The sequence below is a fragment of the Gopherus evgoodei genome, chromosome 2 (genome assembly GCF_007399415.2).
Source record: "Gopherus evgoodei ecotype Sinaloan lineage chromosome 2, rGopEvg1_v1.p, whole genome shotgun sequence".
NCBI lineage: Eukaryota > Metazoa > Chordata > Testudines > Testudinidae > Gopherus > Gopherus evgoodei.
In genome coordinates, this window is record NC_044323.1 from 176,973,535 (window position 1) to 176,989,057 (window position 15,523).

Below are 15,523 nucleotides of genomic sequence, written 5' to 3' on the forward strand. Positions count from 1 at the left end.
GATTAATTGAGTACATTGCTCTGGTGTATAAATGAGATGTAAAATATCAAGATCCCTCCCAGCTCCTGTGACAGAGAGTCTGCCTGATTCCAAAGCTTTATCCATGCAAGGTGTGAGCAAATAGTCTGCATTAGCCAGAAATTAAGGCCCTGGTTCTGTAACTGGATCTGCATGGGCCTTTTTATACTTCATAGAATACGGATGGTGAGGATTCTGTGTTCTAGAAATGTAAAATAAACTTCAAAGCTCAGATTGTGATGTGTTAATGCTTTAGTTGGAAAATTCATTAGTGGTGCACACAGAAATGTTAACTCAGCATTTTGTAATGTAAATATTTAATATTTATAATGTTGTGCTCTAGTTCTTCAGCTGGCGTAAACCATTGTAGTTCCACTTTCTTCAGTGGAGCGATGAATATTTTTATATTAGCTGTGGAGCTGGCCAAGTGTTTGAGTAAATCACAGAGGACTTTTCATTTACTGAATTAAAATGGATCAAGTATTGTGGTGAAGGGACTATACAGCTGGTGTAAAATGGGAGAATTTATTCTGTTTTTTTTGTTGTTGTGTTTTTTAAATCCAAGGCCTGCTCCTCTATTGAAAAATGCTCAATTATCTGACTCAAAAGCCCGGGAGTTGTATCTACAGATCATACAGTACATGAGAAGGATGTACCAGGACGCCAAACTTGTTCATGCAGATCTCAGCGAATTTAATATGCTGTATGTTTTTAAACCTTGCTCTGTATTTTAACATTTAAAATGTAGGCATTGGTGGCTTCTCACGTAATATGTAGAGTTGTGCAGTACTAATATGCTCCTGTGGGAAGATGTTATCTTCCTTTCAACTCTGCTTTGTAATTTACCTGATTATTATACAGATTTCATCCCAAATCTATCTCAGATAATTTAGCTTGCAAAATACTTCCCTGAATAGGTTATTCGGTGAGTTTTTTTCATCAGCTGATGAATAAACAAGTAAGCTATTTTAATTCATTGTTCTAAAATTGCTTTCTGTGTTCACCAGGATTGTTCTGTCAAATAATGTACAATAGTATAACTGAAAACAACTATTATATGGAACGTGTCCATAGCAAAACTTTAGTGTCAGGCTGCCAAAACTTGAACCATTTTTTCAAATGGTGGGATTTAAAAACATTTTTTTTTTCTGCTTTTCCCTTGCTGCATCTCCAGATACCACAGTGGAGAGGTGTACATCATTGATGTGTCTCAGTCGGTGGAGCATGACCACCCACATGCATTAGAATTCCTGCGGAAGGACTGTGCCAATATCAATGGTGAGTGGGCAGTAGTTCAGCTCCACTTCTAATAGGTCATTCCTCTAAAAAGATTAACTGTGTAATTCCTTTTATTCTTCAAACTGACACTGCATGTAGAACAGGATGGAGTTAGTTAAAATGCGCATCATCTTAGGATGTGTATAAGTTTTGTTAGGAAACCAACAAGTTACGCTACGCTAAGTACAGCCAAGGTAGAGTATGTCACACAAATTCAATTACATCTGAGCTTATGTTTTAGGCTAGCCTAAGGAAAGCAGAGTACACACAATTTCTTACATTACGACAAAGGAAATATCTACCTGCTGTTACGGCAGAGAACATACAGACTACAGATCTGCTTTGTTCAGTGATTACAAATCAAGTGCAGAACTTCTTTGTCAACAAGAAGTTACTCTTGGTTTAATCATGTTAGTCCTTGCACCTGTGCAGAGCAGGTTACAGGTTTGGGGCCCTTGGTGATCTGTTGTTAAAGGGCTATGCTAATATTTTATGTCAAGTTCATCAAGATGCAGTGAGCACCCTCAAACAGTATTTTATTTAAAAATATTGAAATTATTGTCTTCATAGCAGAAGTATAGACTTTAAGATCAGAAGGGACCATTATGATCATCTAGTCTGACCTCCTGTATAATGCAGGCCACAGTATGGACAACTCTGGTCTGCATTTTGCTCTGGGCAGCAAGAAATGGGTGTGTCTTTGTAAACACTGGCTTCCTTACTGAAATCTTTATTTAAGAAAAAGGAAAAATCCATAAGACAGAACTTCTTACATTTTGATGTCACATATTGCTTGAGAGCCAGTGAACTAGTAATGTTTTATCCCTCTTGTGTTCCATGGACTTGTGAATGTTTCCTTCTATTATCTGTAATCTTCTCCACGTTCAGCTTGTCTTCTGTAAGTGCCACGTGACTTTGGAAGTTTCTTTGGCTGCTCTTTGTCATCCCAGTTCTCTGCTCTATCACTTCCACACTGGTGTTTACTTTGTCTGCTATAGAACTTGCAAGAGTATTTCTCCATGAGCATGACAGTGATCTTAGTTGCCATGTTTTCTGTCCCTGGGCTGCAAGAGCCACCTGGGTTGCTTCCAGGTTTACCTTTTGTTCTGTCTTTCTAATTCATTTCTCAGGGATGCTATGTTGGTTTATCCACAGTGAGCATTAGCATTAGAGAGCATTCAGCTAAATACCCCATGGAGTGCCTTTGGTTTTTACTTGGCTATGGAACCGTATTTTCGCTGTCAACCCTCAGATTTAGTTAGGATTGGTATCTTAAGCCAGCTGGGCGTGAGTATCAAAGAATGGTCGTTAGCCTAATAGGTGCACCATATTGTCCCCCCCGTGAATGAAATTTAAATAGATCTTAACTGTACCTCAGGGCACACCTTTGATTCTCATCTGTAGAAATTCCAGATCTGCAAATTTCACTGTTTGACATCTACAAAGTTTAATCTTAATATACTGCAACTGCTTGATCCTTTATGAAGCTTTCCCTTCCACCCTCCTGCTTTTCGCTTGTTTTCTGGTCGCATTTGGCTTTCACTGAAGTCTATTTGACTTTTGCCCTTAACTTCAATAGGAAGGGAATTGGACTTTGAATTTGCATGCTTCATTCAGCATTTGTTGTATCTGAAAGATGGACAACTTGGGCTTTGGGTATCTAAGAGTTTTCTGATAATCACATCCAGTGGGATTCTACAAATCTTGTAGGGAATTTCCCCAATTCATAGAACCATTATTCTGTATTTACCATCACTTTGATGGTATAGAAGCATAAAGTGAACTTGAATCATACTAACTTTTTGTTGTTTTTCTCTGCTTCCTGGCAGACTTTTTCTGGAAGTACGGTGTTGCAGTGATGACTGTCAGAGAGCTCTTTGAGTTTATTACAGATCCTTCTATCACAAGCGACAACTTGGATGCTTATCTCTCAAAGGTCAGACTTGAAGTTCCTGCTTATGTAGGAAGATTTAAGTAGCAAAATAAGATCTGATTCAAGCTCATCTATCCCGTTTATCCCACAACGATGCTTCTGCAGTAAAGATTGTGCATTGTATAATGAGACAGCAACTTAAAAAAAAATATAGAAATGTTTTAACATCGGTACATGTAAGCCGTGGGAACTTATCCACACCTCCCCACCATGTTTGTGTGGGGTGGGGTGTATGAGCAGGATGAGTGAGGTGGACTTGGGGTAAATGGGTTTGAGTGGAACGAGGGAGGCTTGCACCCCACTCTAAAATACCCAGCATCACCAGCTAAATGCTGATTAGTCCAGTAGGTGAAAGGAACTTGCCTGTTCTAGGAGGAAGGGGTGTATTCTGGCTCTAAGCCCCACACCTGGAATGCCTCAGGCTGGTTTCAGTTACTCACTGTTGCTCTCTTCCCCTTCCCTCTATCTGTTTAATCATGTTCTGACTCAAGCAGAGGTCAGTGTAAATTCAGCTGAGGTTCAGTTGTTGCTAGTGAATAGATGATCACTTTCCAGTCCCCTAGCTCTAGCAGCCATGTTGGGCTCTCCTTTACCAATTAGCTGTTGCGGTAAATCCAAGCTTGGGTAGTCAAAGCAACAAAGATGGTGAAGGGTCAAATTCAGACTCCCATATCTTGACCTCAGCCGTGTTGGGAATGGGATGTCAGGAGACATTATTCCTGCCCCAACCTGGAATGCTGGGTAGGAGGTGAGTGCTTCCAAGCAGCCCATAAATGCTTGTACAGCACGCACAGCTTTTGGGTATTCCCCAGTGCACTGGGCTGGAGGGAGTAGAACTGTGGCTACAGTATTCCCATCTTACTCACACATGCTCCTCCGGCTGTTCAGTGCTGTTGGCAGCAATAGCAGCAACTCTCTGCATCTGGGTGGTGCAGGCAGCTTCCTGTGTGAGAGCATGAGCAGCAGACAGAGGCTCCCTGTGCCCTGTTATCCCACACTGGTGTAAGGACAGCCATAATTTGGTGCTGTGTTTGGATTGGCGGGAGTGGAGGGAAAGTGTTTTTGCTCTCATTAAGTAGATCAGTAGCGGGATTTAAGTGGGTGTGCCCTGCAGAAATGTTCAGCACCGCTAGGTGTCACTAAAGGCATTGTGGAATGAACAGCTGGAGTGTTTTACATGAGCGTGAGAGAACAGTTTCCCAGCAAATGGAGTGGAGGTGGGGAAATATAGGTAGGAACAGCTACATGAATTATTATCCAGCATGAGGGACTGGATTGTGAAGAGTGATGATTTTGTATTGCATTTCATATTGCTGTAGGCGATGGAAATAGCAACCCAAAGAACAGAGGAAGAAAGGTCCAGTCAAGATAATGTGGATGAGGAGGTGAGGATTTTTGACTCTGCCAGGAGGGAATCTTTGCAGTATCCCTTTCTGAAGACTTTTTGAAATGTTCTCTTTGATACCGTGATCCACAGAATGTTACATTTAATACATTGATACATCCTGAGATAAGTGGAGAGGTTTTCAGATAGTAAATGGTTCTTTATATGCTATCTAAACGCTTCTCATGATATCTTCTTTGCAATCTCTAGTCAACATCACCTGTGTCATTAGGATGTTTCCTAGACCAACATGCTTGGTTATAACTGGTCTTGAACTTAGACATTACAAGGGACCCAGCTCGCAATGAAGGGGAAATCTTTGAGATTCTGCAAATAATGTGCTAAAATGAGGATTTATACAGTGTTAAGATATGAATAGTTTTTGCCCCCCTCGGTTATTCATGTTGACTGAAAAACAATTCCTGCTCCCTCTCCCAGATTCTGATTTGGGTCTTCTAGTTATGGTAATAGTGTTTCTCTCTGCTTATTTCTGATGCAGCAGTAGCCAACGTAGGTCTATTTTCTTTACATCATTGAGGATGTGTGGTGCACTGGCAGTATTGTTTAGCATGGGAGCAAAAGACAAAATCACTATCCTGATTTGATTCTTTTAACTTGTCAGCAGCAATGTGCTTGATTGCAATAAAACCTGAATTTAGTGTATTGAGGGGCATTTTGTACCAGATAAGAACTTTTTTAAAACAGGTCACTCTTTGTCCCTTAGCTAACTGCTGGTGTGTTTATAAACCAAAGGCCCAGTCTGTGAGGTGCACCGTGCCTTCTTTGAGGTGCTGAGCACCCTCAGCTCCCATTGAAGCCAATAGAACTTCATGTGTGTCCATCTGTGTTGTTGACTTTGGTGGGTGCTCAGCACCTCAGAGAAGAGGGCCTCATTACATACTCTATATTGTTGCAAGCTCATCTTGTGTAAGGAAATCCACTATTGTAACTAACATGAATTTTTTGTTTATATATAATTTAAGTGGATCTGTACTGTGAGAGGAAGGATGATATAGTAGTTAAGGCACTGACCTGGAACTCAGGACATCTGGGTTCATTTCCCTACTCTGCCACAAGCTCCCTGTGTGACCTTTTAAGTACACCCCTTAAAATTCAAACAAATTAATGGTGAGGATGGGGCAATGTATAGAGGTGTTTATAAAGAGATGGTCAGTAGCAGTCATGCTAGCAAGACCTTAATTACAAAATCTTAAGATGTTGTCACGGGTGAGCTCCATACTGTAGGACCCACCACAACAAAGGGATGATCTCCTGCTGGCCAAAGACAGTGAGATAGGATCTCTAAATTATGGGTGTCATGTGATCGTAGACACCCATCCGGATGATTTTTAAGGACAAGGCCTTAATCAGAACGATATGTAAATCAATAAATCTGCTGCTTGTTTCATTTCACTCTGTTAGGTGTTTAAGAAAGCTTACATCCCTCGAACCCTGACCGAAGTTAAAAACTATGAGAGGGATGTAGATGTAATGATGAAATTGAAGGAAGAGGACATGGCATTAAACATGCAACAGGATAATGTAAGTAGACTTCCCGAAACATTACAAACAACTTGAGTTGGCAGAGAGAGACAATTCAAGGCAGTGCCATTAGCTGTGGATTCTCATGGAAGAACCACCAGCGGGGTTTGTTTGAAGTATTGGTGAATCCTGATTTTATAGCAATATATTATCAAAAACTTCAAGAACGAATGCATTCAAAAGACACACTAGCATATCAGGGATTAGTTGCTAACAATCACATCCTCTTTCTGAGTAGATGTGCGGTAGCTATCAAAGCAACTTGACATTCAGTTTCAGCTATGTATGGACTAAACTTCACATATTGTAGGAGGAAAGACCAAATTAATCTCTGGTGTAAATTCATTGATCTTAGTTATATTTCAGCCCAGGAATCTCACCTCATTGTTTTTACAGAATTAAAATGCTGCCACATCCCTTTGAAATTATTTTTATATTATTTTTGTGGCTTGACTAGAAGCATAAGGTGGAAATACATAAGATGGTACCTGGAGTCTAGTAATAGGAATCATTGAACTTATATTTTTCCATCATTCATTTTCCTGTTGAAACTTTAGATATTTTCCAATTTCCCAGAGTAAAGCTAAAATTCTACTACAGGCAGGTGTTCATCCATCAACCTTACTTCAGCTGTATAACGGCGCTTCTGTGCTACCTATATACACATACCACTCACCATGGGGCCCTTGTCAGATGCCTCTGTTACTCCATGAATAATGCAGATCTTGCTCAAGAACCGAGAAGTCAATTTACTGATGTGTTACAAAATGTAGAGACTGAGTGCTTAAAAGCACTGTTATGCACAGGGGCAGATTCTAGCTCAGAAAAACGAAGCTTTCCAAACAGATCCTTTTGAGTGACAAAAGAACATAATTCAAAACACCTCGATAGCTGAAGATTCTAATACGTGAAAATTGAGGAGATGATTTAAGTAAAAAAGTCAATTACAATATTCCCTTTGTGTTTTAAAAAAAAAAAGATGCCATAAGTGCATTGCACCATATTGGCTGTACTACATGTATTGAAACAGTATTATTTGTCCCTTTTCTAGATGATCTTTCCATTCTGGGTAGTGCCAAGAAAAAGCCAAATCACCAGATTGCTGTCTATATTTTGCAAGCATAGTCTATAACAGCGACATAGCCCTGTCTCCTACCCTTCTTCTGTTTTGTCATTTTAGACTGCAAACTCTGTAGGGTGGGGTTCTATCTTTCAGTGTGTTTGTGCATTTCCTAACACATTTGTACACTACTGCTGTATAGATGATGATGATGCTAGTGAGCTGATAATAAGACAAACTCTTCTAAGGCTTTACAAGAAAGAGCTGTGCCTTCTCCCTCTCAGCTCATCCGTGTACATGTTGTAAAGTTTCTCCATACAAAAGATTCACAGGGAACAGACTCTGATCTCAAAAAATGGAGGTCAGGACTATGGAATCTCTAGTTTCTAAAATCTGATGTGCAAAATCTACCGCCTGTGCGCAGAGAGCTCTCTGGGTGGTACGGGAAAACCGGCACACCTGATACAGCCAGCCACCTGTTTTCTTTGGTTGGCAGGTTGAAAATGATAGTTTTGCAGCTAGATGTTTTTGTTTAATGGATTTTCATTTTTCCTGGTGTATAGATTCTATACCAGACAGTGACAGGATTGAAGAAGGACTTGTCAGGTGTTCAGAAGGTAAGAGGGACTGTTGTTAAGTTTTTATTCTATAGTGAATTTCATTGTTATAAAGGTGCCTGAGAAGTATTAAATAAGGCCCGGTCTTGCATTTGGTTCTATGCAGGCAGCCCCCTGATTGCAGAAGGGCTGACTGCAGGTTCTTCCAGCACAGAGACAGTTGCAAGATCAGGGGCTAAGATTGCATCTTTACACCACTATGTGCCTGCATACTATCTGGTGCAGTATGTGGAATGACTTTGCATTACTCAGCCAGTACTGGAGTAACTCAGGAACAAAAATACTCAAGGAGCCACCAGATGGTCAGTATAGGAAGATACAAAACATGGCCAGATCTACATTTAGGAAGGTGGGGGAAAGATTTCGCAGTGCAGAAAACTTACTTTATATAGAATGCTACATTATCACACGTGCTGTTACATTTTGTGTGACTTGTGCTGTAATGATTGTACATAGAGCATTTATGCAGAATAGGGCATTGTACTAACTAATGGAAATGTTGCAATGCAGTACTTTAAAAACACACTGGATAAAAATGCTGTACTAATCAGTCTGTAAGTGATTGCAGATATCCTGCAACAGTAGGAGCCAGGTTGGGTTTTTCCTTTTTTGGAAACCATGCTTAGTTAAACAGCACTAGGCAGACCCTGTCTATAGTGCAAATATAACCATGTCAAGCGACCAGGTTGTAACACGTTTGTTCCCCAGTGTGATTAAAGCAGAGCTGCCCAGAGGATTCAGAGGGCCTGGGATCTTCGGCAGCGGGGCCCCCACCGCCAAATTGCCACCAAAGACCCGGTACTTCGGCGGCGGGTCCCAGGGCGGAAGGACCCCCCGCCGCAGGTCTTCAGGGCACTTGGGTGGCGGGTCCCGGAGTGGAAGGAACCCCCACCGCCGAATTGCCACCAAAGACCCAGAGTGGAAGAAGCTCCAGGGGCCCGGGCCCCGATAGAGTTTTCCGGGGCCCCCAGAGCGAGTGAAGGACTCCACTCCAGGGGCCCCGAAAAACTCTCATGGGGGCCCCTGCGGGGCCCAGGGCCTGGGGCAAATTGCCCCACTTGCCCCCCCTGCCCCCCCGGGCGGCCCTGGATTAAAGTACAGCTTTGTTTTGTATTGTAGATGCCTTACTGTTACTGCTACAGCCCATGTGGGTCACTGCTAAAACTGGCATTGGTATGATTCTAAAAAAATCAAGGTCCTGTGTACACCACAGAACTGAATAGTACTTTAACTCTGTGTGGTGAGGAGGTAGCGATGCAGCTCTTTTGTAACCAAGTCCTCTGATTAGCTGTATTTCCATTGTTTACTGTACTCTTTGTTTTTAACTTGGATTAATTTTGTTTTATTCTCCTTTTTGTAGTTTTAATACCAGTGTCTAGAGGCACATTGTGCATGGAGAAGTGGATAAACACAAATTAGCTGAAGGCTTTCTTTCTAGGAGGCTCTACCACTTAAATGCTACATCATTTTTTTTTTAAATGTTCCATGGACTTTTGTTAGGGACAAAATCCTTCTGTGTCTCCTTTAGGTCCCTGCACTCCTTGAAAAAAAAGAAGATGACATGGAATCGGATTCAGAAGATGGGGGCAGTTCTGATGACTGTGACTCAGGCTGTAAAGAACAGGGAGAGCCACTGCATCCCAAAGATCAACCGACTGACGCTGGCATGGACAAAAAGGTCAGTTGGCCAGGAAGTCATACACTTTCACCTCTCTGCTCCAAGGAGCTACTCAAGTGACAAATATGTTTATTTTTCTACATATCTATTGCTCAGTGAAAACAAAAAAGCTTTTCATTTATTCTTTTAAGTATTTTAATTAAGAGAAATGAGCAGAGATTGAACGTCCCCAATGAAGCGTTATTTGAAGTGCTCTCTTGGGTATTGCTAATGTAGTTTTTAGAGAGTAACAGTTTAACCTACACTTACCCACCCACCCCCCAAACCCAGAATACATAAGCTTTGTGTGGGGAACTCTACCCAAGATGTGGGGAACAGAATCCGATGTGGACAGGGCACAGCACAATTCTACAGCGTGTTTTCTAGCTCTTGGGCTGGAAGAGGGGCCATGACTCCTGCCCACTTTATATAATTGTGGACCCAGCGGCCGTGGCCCCGGCTTCATCCATAAGGGTTTATGAAGAGCTTGGATGTGGAGCCCACTCTGCCTGAGCACTAGGTATAGAATCTTCCTGAGAGTCAGCTCTGTGGCTTCCTGAACCCTGCATAGTGGATCCACTCCAGTGGGTCAGAGACCTTAGTAAATTTCACTGAGTGTCTCTACCCTTCAGCAGCATTCCAGGCCCTGCATGAAGGGAAAACTCCATGCAGTTCAAAAGGATTAAAGTGTCATAGAAGATGAGATAATTAACATTGAGCCTAAAAATCTGAACTACAATGGCTGTGCCATGGTGAAATTCTTGGGGCTAGGGTTTGTCTTTCACACATGCCATAAAATGGAGAGTTCTTGGCCACTTCTGACCATGATTCCCGGTTCTCTTTTGTAGGATGGGATGTTAGTTAATCACATTGTATTGGTCAGATCCCAGTTTGAATTATATTCTGTTTAGCTAAATTGCACCTGCGGTCTCAGTGAGATAAAGTAGCATTCACTCCCGGACTTAAACTGCTGCATAGTGTTGTGGTATCAAATCCCCTCCCTTCAACTCTGATGATGATCAGGTTGCTGCGTTCTGAGCTCGTTGCAGGCGTTGGAATGGTCTCGGCAGTCCATGAAAGTGTTCATTGCAGTAGTCCAACCTGAACATTGGAAAGCCATGCATCAGATTTCTATTACAATTTGTGTTAATAGTGGAATTTACAAATTAAATAGTATAAGTTCTTATCCCCTTCGTAATCTGCTATGTTCAGCAGTTGCTCCCACCATAACTTCCTGGCTTCAAACTCCTTGCAATTTGCAAAAACTGGATTTTGTGGATCAGCCTCATCTCTAGAAATGTGGGGTTCATTTAATTTTCTAATAGAGCATTTGAAAGCCTGGGCCAAAATTGCTTAACTTCCCCCCCCCACCTTTTCTAATAGTAACGTATCACGTATTAAGAACCTGCACACAATCACTCTGTATCGTTATTGTAAATGAAGTCTTATTCACTTTTTGTAGGAAAGGAAAAAGATGATTAAAGAAGCCCAAAGAGAGAAGAGAAAAAACAAAATCCCAAAGCACGTGAAGAAGCGAAAAGAGAAGACAGCAAAAATGAAGAAAGGCAAATAACATGGCTTTGATCTTGGGGGCAGGGTTAGCTGTTGTTGACTATTGGTCTCCATCAGTTAGTTTCGCTACACAATATTCTATTTATGTACATACAGATTTCACCATGATGGTGGATTGTTAACGATCTTGTGATTGACTGGGCGCAGCATGTACCATGGATTTTTCGATGGAGAAGACTGACTTGTGTAAAATGTGCAAAGCCTTTAGCCCTCAATGTGAGTGGCTCTTCTCCTGCTTCTCGGACTGCCAAGAAGAAGGAGATTTTTATGATTATAGCCCAACACAGGAAAAAAAAGAGAAGCAAATACTTGTTTCTCTCTTCAAAAAACAAAGGAATACCCCAATAACCGCATGGATGTCTAGTTATACTTTATCATGGGCATTAATACCATAGTCAGTGTTTTCACATGGAGGGGAAATAGAGGTGCACAAATCCTTATCTAAGCACACATATAAGCACCTGCCCTTATGGAACATCAGTGGCAAAACTGCCATCAGCTACAATGGAAGTAGGACTGAACCATGAGTGATTTTTTTTTTCAGAGGTGCTAAATTCCCTAAATTGACTATAATTCCCACTGGAGTCAATGGGAGCGGTGAGTGATCAGCACCTCTGAAAATCAGGCTTCTTATTTAGGTGCCTAAATATGGGTTTAGGTGCCTGACTTTAGGTACCCAAGTTTTGAAAACGTTGATGTAGCTGTTTAAATGCTTCACCTTAAAACTCTTCCCCCATCTAAGATGCTTCTCATACAGTTGATGTCAATTGGCTGCAAGCTGCTGAGAGGTGGTAATTGTTGTTAAGCTTCTAATAATTCTTCTGTGTTGTGTTCCATACCTGTTGTTTCTGTGTCTCAATGGTAAAATTTAACATGCAGATGTTTCCATTTTAAATGAGAACATCTGTACTGAGGTCATCATGTAAGACTGCAGCTTCAAATCAATATGGCTTTGGATCCGCTTATGCAAGCAGAACTTTGTTCTATTTGTTGTCTGGAATATATTTAAAAATAGAAGCATAATGTTTTGTTACTGGCATACTTCTGAAAATGGATTTTATTCAGATTCTAGCAAACAGTACAAATCTAAAAAGCTTCAATATGATGCTTATTTAATTATAAACTGCTTTTGTTCTCAATGGCTAAAGGAATAGCACAGATATAAGTGGTTGGTTGTAACAAGGGTGCTATGTCATGTTTTTAATCAGGACATAATGCTAACAGTTCAAATGAACAAGCAGCCATATTTCATTTCACTATGTATGAATAAGATCATGATCATCACATTGGTTTGACATTTGATCAGGTCTTAAAACTGGTATTTTTTTCCATCCAGAGCTTGATCTGCAAGGTGCTGAATGCCCTCCACTCCTACTCCCATTAAAAAATTTAGGCCCTTGCTTCTCTGAATCAAAGTGACACTAGTGATTTTGGGTATTAACTTGAGACACTATAAAGGAGACTGATTTTTAGAAATTGCTGAGCACCTGTCCTCTGAAAATCAGATCCCTCTAAGGCACCTCACATGTCACTAGTCACTTCTGAAAAGGTAGGTCAAAATGCTTAGTAGTATGCAAGAGACTTAAACAGGCAGAATATGAATATCCACAGTTACACTGGCTAGGATAAAAATTAAGGGATGATTTACCCCCATGCTTCAGGACATAAGCCAACCACTGGATTTAAGAAACTTTCCCCTGTGGGCATGTTGTTGGTTATTAGTTGTACGTTAGCTGGTTTTTTAAATACCTTCCTCTACTTGCAGGCATCCAACACTCCACTGTTGGAGAGAAGTGGCTATTGGATTTACATGGCCTGATGCGCTATGGCAATTGCTCTGATACTGCAATTCTAAACAACATATTTGTATTCTTTGGTCAAGCCTTGCAAAATTCAGCTCATGTATAAAAGCAGTACTGGGCCAGGTATTGGCATGCTGCTTCTCTCACATGTTAGATGTACGCTCTGTTTATGTAACTGTTGTGCAGAAGCTTTGGGAGGTGGAGATGTACAGATGCGTTCTCCATGGTGAAGCCAGTAAATCCAGTTTTGCACATAAGGAGATGTCGACAGGCAGGTTTTTTGCTGATCTGAAATATTTTGATGAAAGAATGCAAAACTAGCTCTAACAGGCCTCTGTTGTACTTGCCTCAGTCACTCATTCAAGAGTTACACCTAGGATACTGCAATATACGGTCTCTGAGACGCAAAAGCCTGCACTTTCCAAGACCCCTTGGCCTGCCCTGTAATTTTTCAGCCACAATCAACTGAATTCATTCACATGCATGTGTAAAGGGTAGACGTGGACCTCTAACTATCTGATTTGTAGGTACATTAGAGGTAGAAATTAAATTCAGTCATTTGTACCTGCAAAACTGATTGTGGATGCAAAATTGTGGATGTGAAATACGGTGCGGAGTCCAGCTGACTTCTTCCCTGCCCGTTCCTGATCAGCAGAGCATGAACCTTACAGGGCAGCTGCAGAGAGGATTTAATAGTAACAGAAAAAAGGGAAGCATGCTAGGGAGTCCACATGCCTATCTTCCACCCCCACCCCTTGTCTCACTCCCCTCTGCTCAGAAATGGGAAGGAAGGAAGGAAGAATCAGGCCCTTAGTTGCTTCAATGTAATAGTGATGAGGGCTCATAAAGTACTTAGATTATTTTTTTGTAAGTGATTAAAAGAAAATTGATACCCTGATAAATAGTTCCATATACATTTTAAAAATAAAACAAAGGATTGATGTACTGTTAACTTCTTGGGCTGTTTTGCTTTGTTAAAATTAATAAATGTATAACATTTTTTCTGAAAGCACACCACTCCTATTTTAATATCCATAGTCTTACCTTTCTAATGTGATGGATGTGCCCTCTCTCCCCTGCCCTGGCAGCCCCCGAGCAGGGGTTCTTCCCCTGCCACAGCAGCCACACAGCTGAGGCTGGGAAGGAGGTGGCGGTCTCTCCCCTGCTGCAGCAGCCACACAGCTGAGGCTAGGAAGCGGGGGGGGGGGTGTCTCTCCCCTGCTGGCAGCAGCCACACAGCTGAGGCTGGGAAGGAGGAGGGGGGTCTCTCCCCCAGTGCAGCAGCCACAGAGCTGAGGCTGGGAAGGAGAAGGGGGGTCTCTCCCCTGCTGCAGCAGCCACAGAGCTGAGGCTGGGAAGGAGGAGGGGGGTCTCTCCCCTGCTGCAGCAGCCACAGAGCTGAGGCTGGGAAGGAGGAGGGGGGGTCTCTCCCCCAGTGCAGCAGCCACAGAGCTGAGGCTGGGAAGGAGGAGGGGTGTCTCTCCCCTGCTGCAGCAGCCACAGAGCTGAGGCTGGGAAGGAGGGCCGTCTCTCCCCAGCAGCTGCAGCCCTGGAGCTGGGGAAAGTTGCCTCTTTCTCTGACCACCGCAGCCCTGCACATCCCAAATTCCCCCCACCTCCTCTTCTCACTCCACTGGCCCCTCCCACCTCCCGTTATTCCCCCCAAGGCCACCATCTCACTTTACATGTGCATCTTCTCCAGGGTCCAGGCATCTAATTAGTGGAGCCATCCCTGCGCAGCTGCACTAATTAGGTGGATGGCCCTTTATGTTCTCATGTGCAGCTGCCCTGGTGTGCACCTTGGAGGGAACTATCTGCAGACCACCTGAATGGAGCTTGCAGACCACAGTTTGAGAACTTCTGTTTTAAAGCATCATTAGATGAAAAGAAAGAGCTCTGGCCTAGTGTATGTCTAATATCCTGCTCCCCATTTTATTTACCTTTATGAGAAATCATTTTTACTTGCTCAAGAGAAAAATGCAAGTTCTTTTTCAGTACATGCTGGAAAGCAAGACAACTGTCTTGTGGTGTTTTTTGGGGTGCTTTTTTTGTTTTTAAATAGTGGAGGGACTTCTTAATTGCATTCATTTGTGAAAATACTGAGATTGATCCTGTAGCCTTTATGAAAGTCAAACACATTATATTCCAGAGGTCTTTGATGTGTATGAGGACTGCAGGTTTAGACCCATTGTTAAGAATAAGCTTGTTTTGATCTGGATTTCAGCTAGGCCAAAACTCTGGGTATTCAAATCTGGTACAATTATTCAGGTGTGGGCCATTTGCAAAATGTGGAGTTGAGCCCAGGTTTTGATTTCAACTTCCCAACATTTGGGGTTTCAGTCTGTTTCAGCCCATCTGTGTTAATATATTAAAAGTGCTAATGAGGTTTGTACTTCCACATTCAAAAAAAAATGGTGAGTTATGGTGGGACATACATACACACTCGTAGTACAGACCCCCAGAAAACTGATTTCTTCATGTATGGAAAGACCGCCCCCAAAAGAATGTCTGAAAACTCCGTAGTTCAGGGATCGGCAACCTATGGCACACGTGCCAAAGATGGCATGCAAGCCAATTTTTAACGGCACGCTGGGGCCTGCCGGGACCCCAGTCTGCCATTAAAAACCCTGCCGACGCAGCAAGCCGCAAGGTCCGCACTC

At 42.2% G+C, this 15,523-nt stretch overlaps 1 protein-coding gene across 9 annotated transcripts in view; it reads left to right on the forward strand.

The window, feature by feature from the left end:
- The window catches only part of RIOK1 (RIO kinase 1), a 32,234-nt gene extending 18,419 nt beyond the window's left edge, over positions 1 to 13,815 (forward strand). For all 9 annotated transcript variants that reach the window (XM_030552355.1, XM_030552356.1, XM_030552357.1 and 6 more), the window contains 8 exons: positions 584 to 721; positions 1,193 to 1,296; positions 3,126 to 3,232; positions 4,549 to 4,614; positions 6,036 to 6,155; positions 7,779 to 7,832; positions 9,361 to 9,510; positions 10,952 to 13,815. In XM_030552355.1, the coding sequence (XP_030408215.1) occupies positions 584 to 721; positions 1,193 to 1,296; positions 3,126 to 3,232; positions 4,549 to 4,614; positions 6,036 to 6,155; positions 7,779 to 7,832; positions 9,361 to 9,510; positions 10,952 to 11,062 (850 nt within the window). In that variant the 3' untranslated portion in view covers positions 11,063 to 13,815. The remainder of the gene's footprint in view (positions 1 to 583; positions 722 to 1,192; positions 1,297 to 3,125; positions 3,233 to 4,548; positions 4,615 to 6,035; positions 6,156 to 7,778; positions 7,833 to 9,360; positions 9,511 to 10,951) is intronic.
- Positions 13,816 to 15,523: the final 1,708 nt, after the last annotated feature.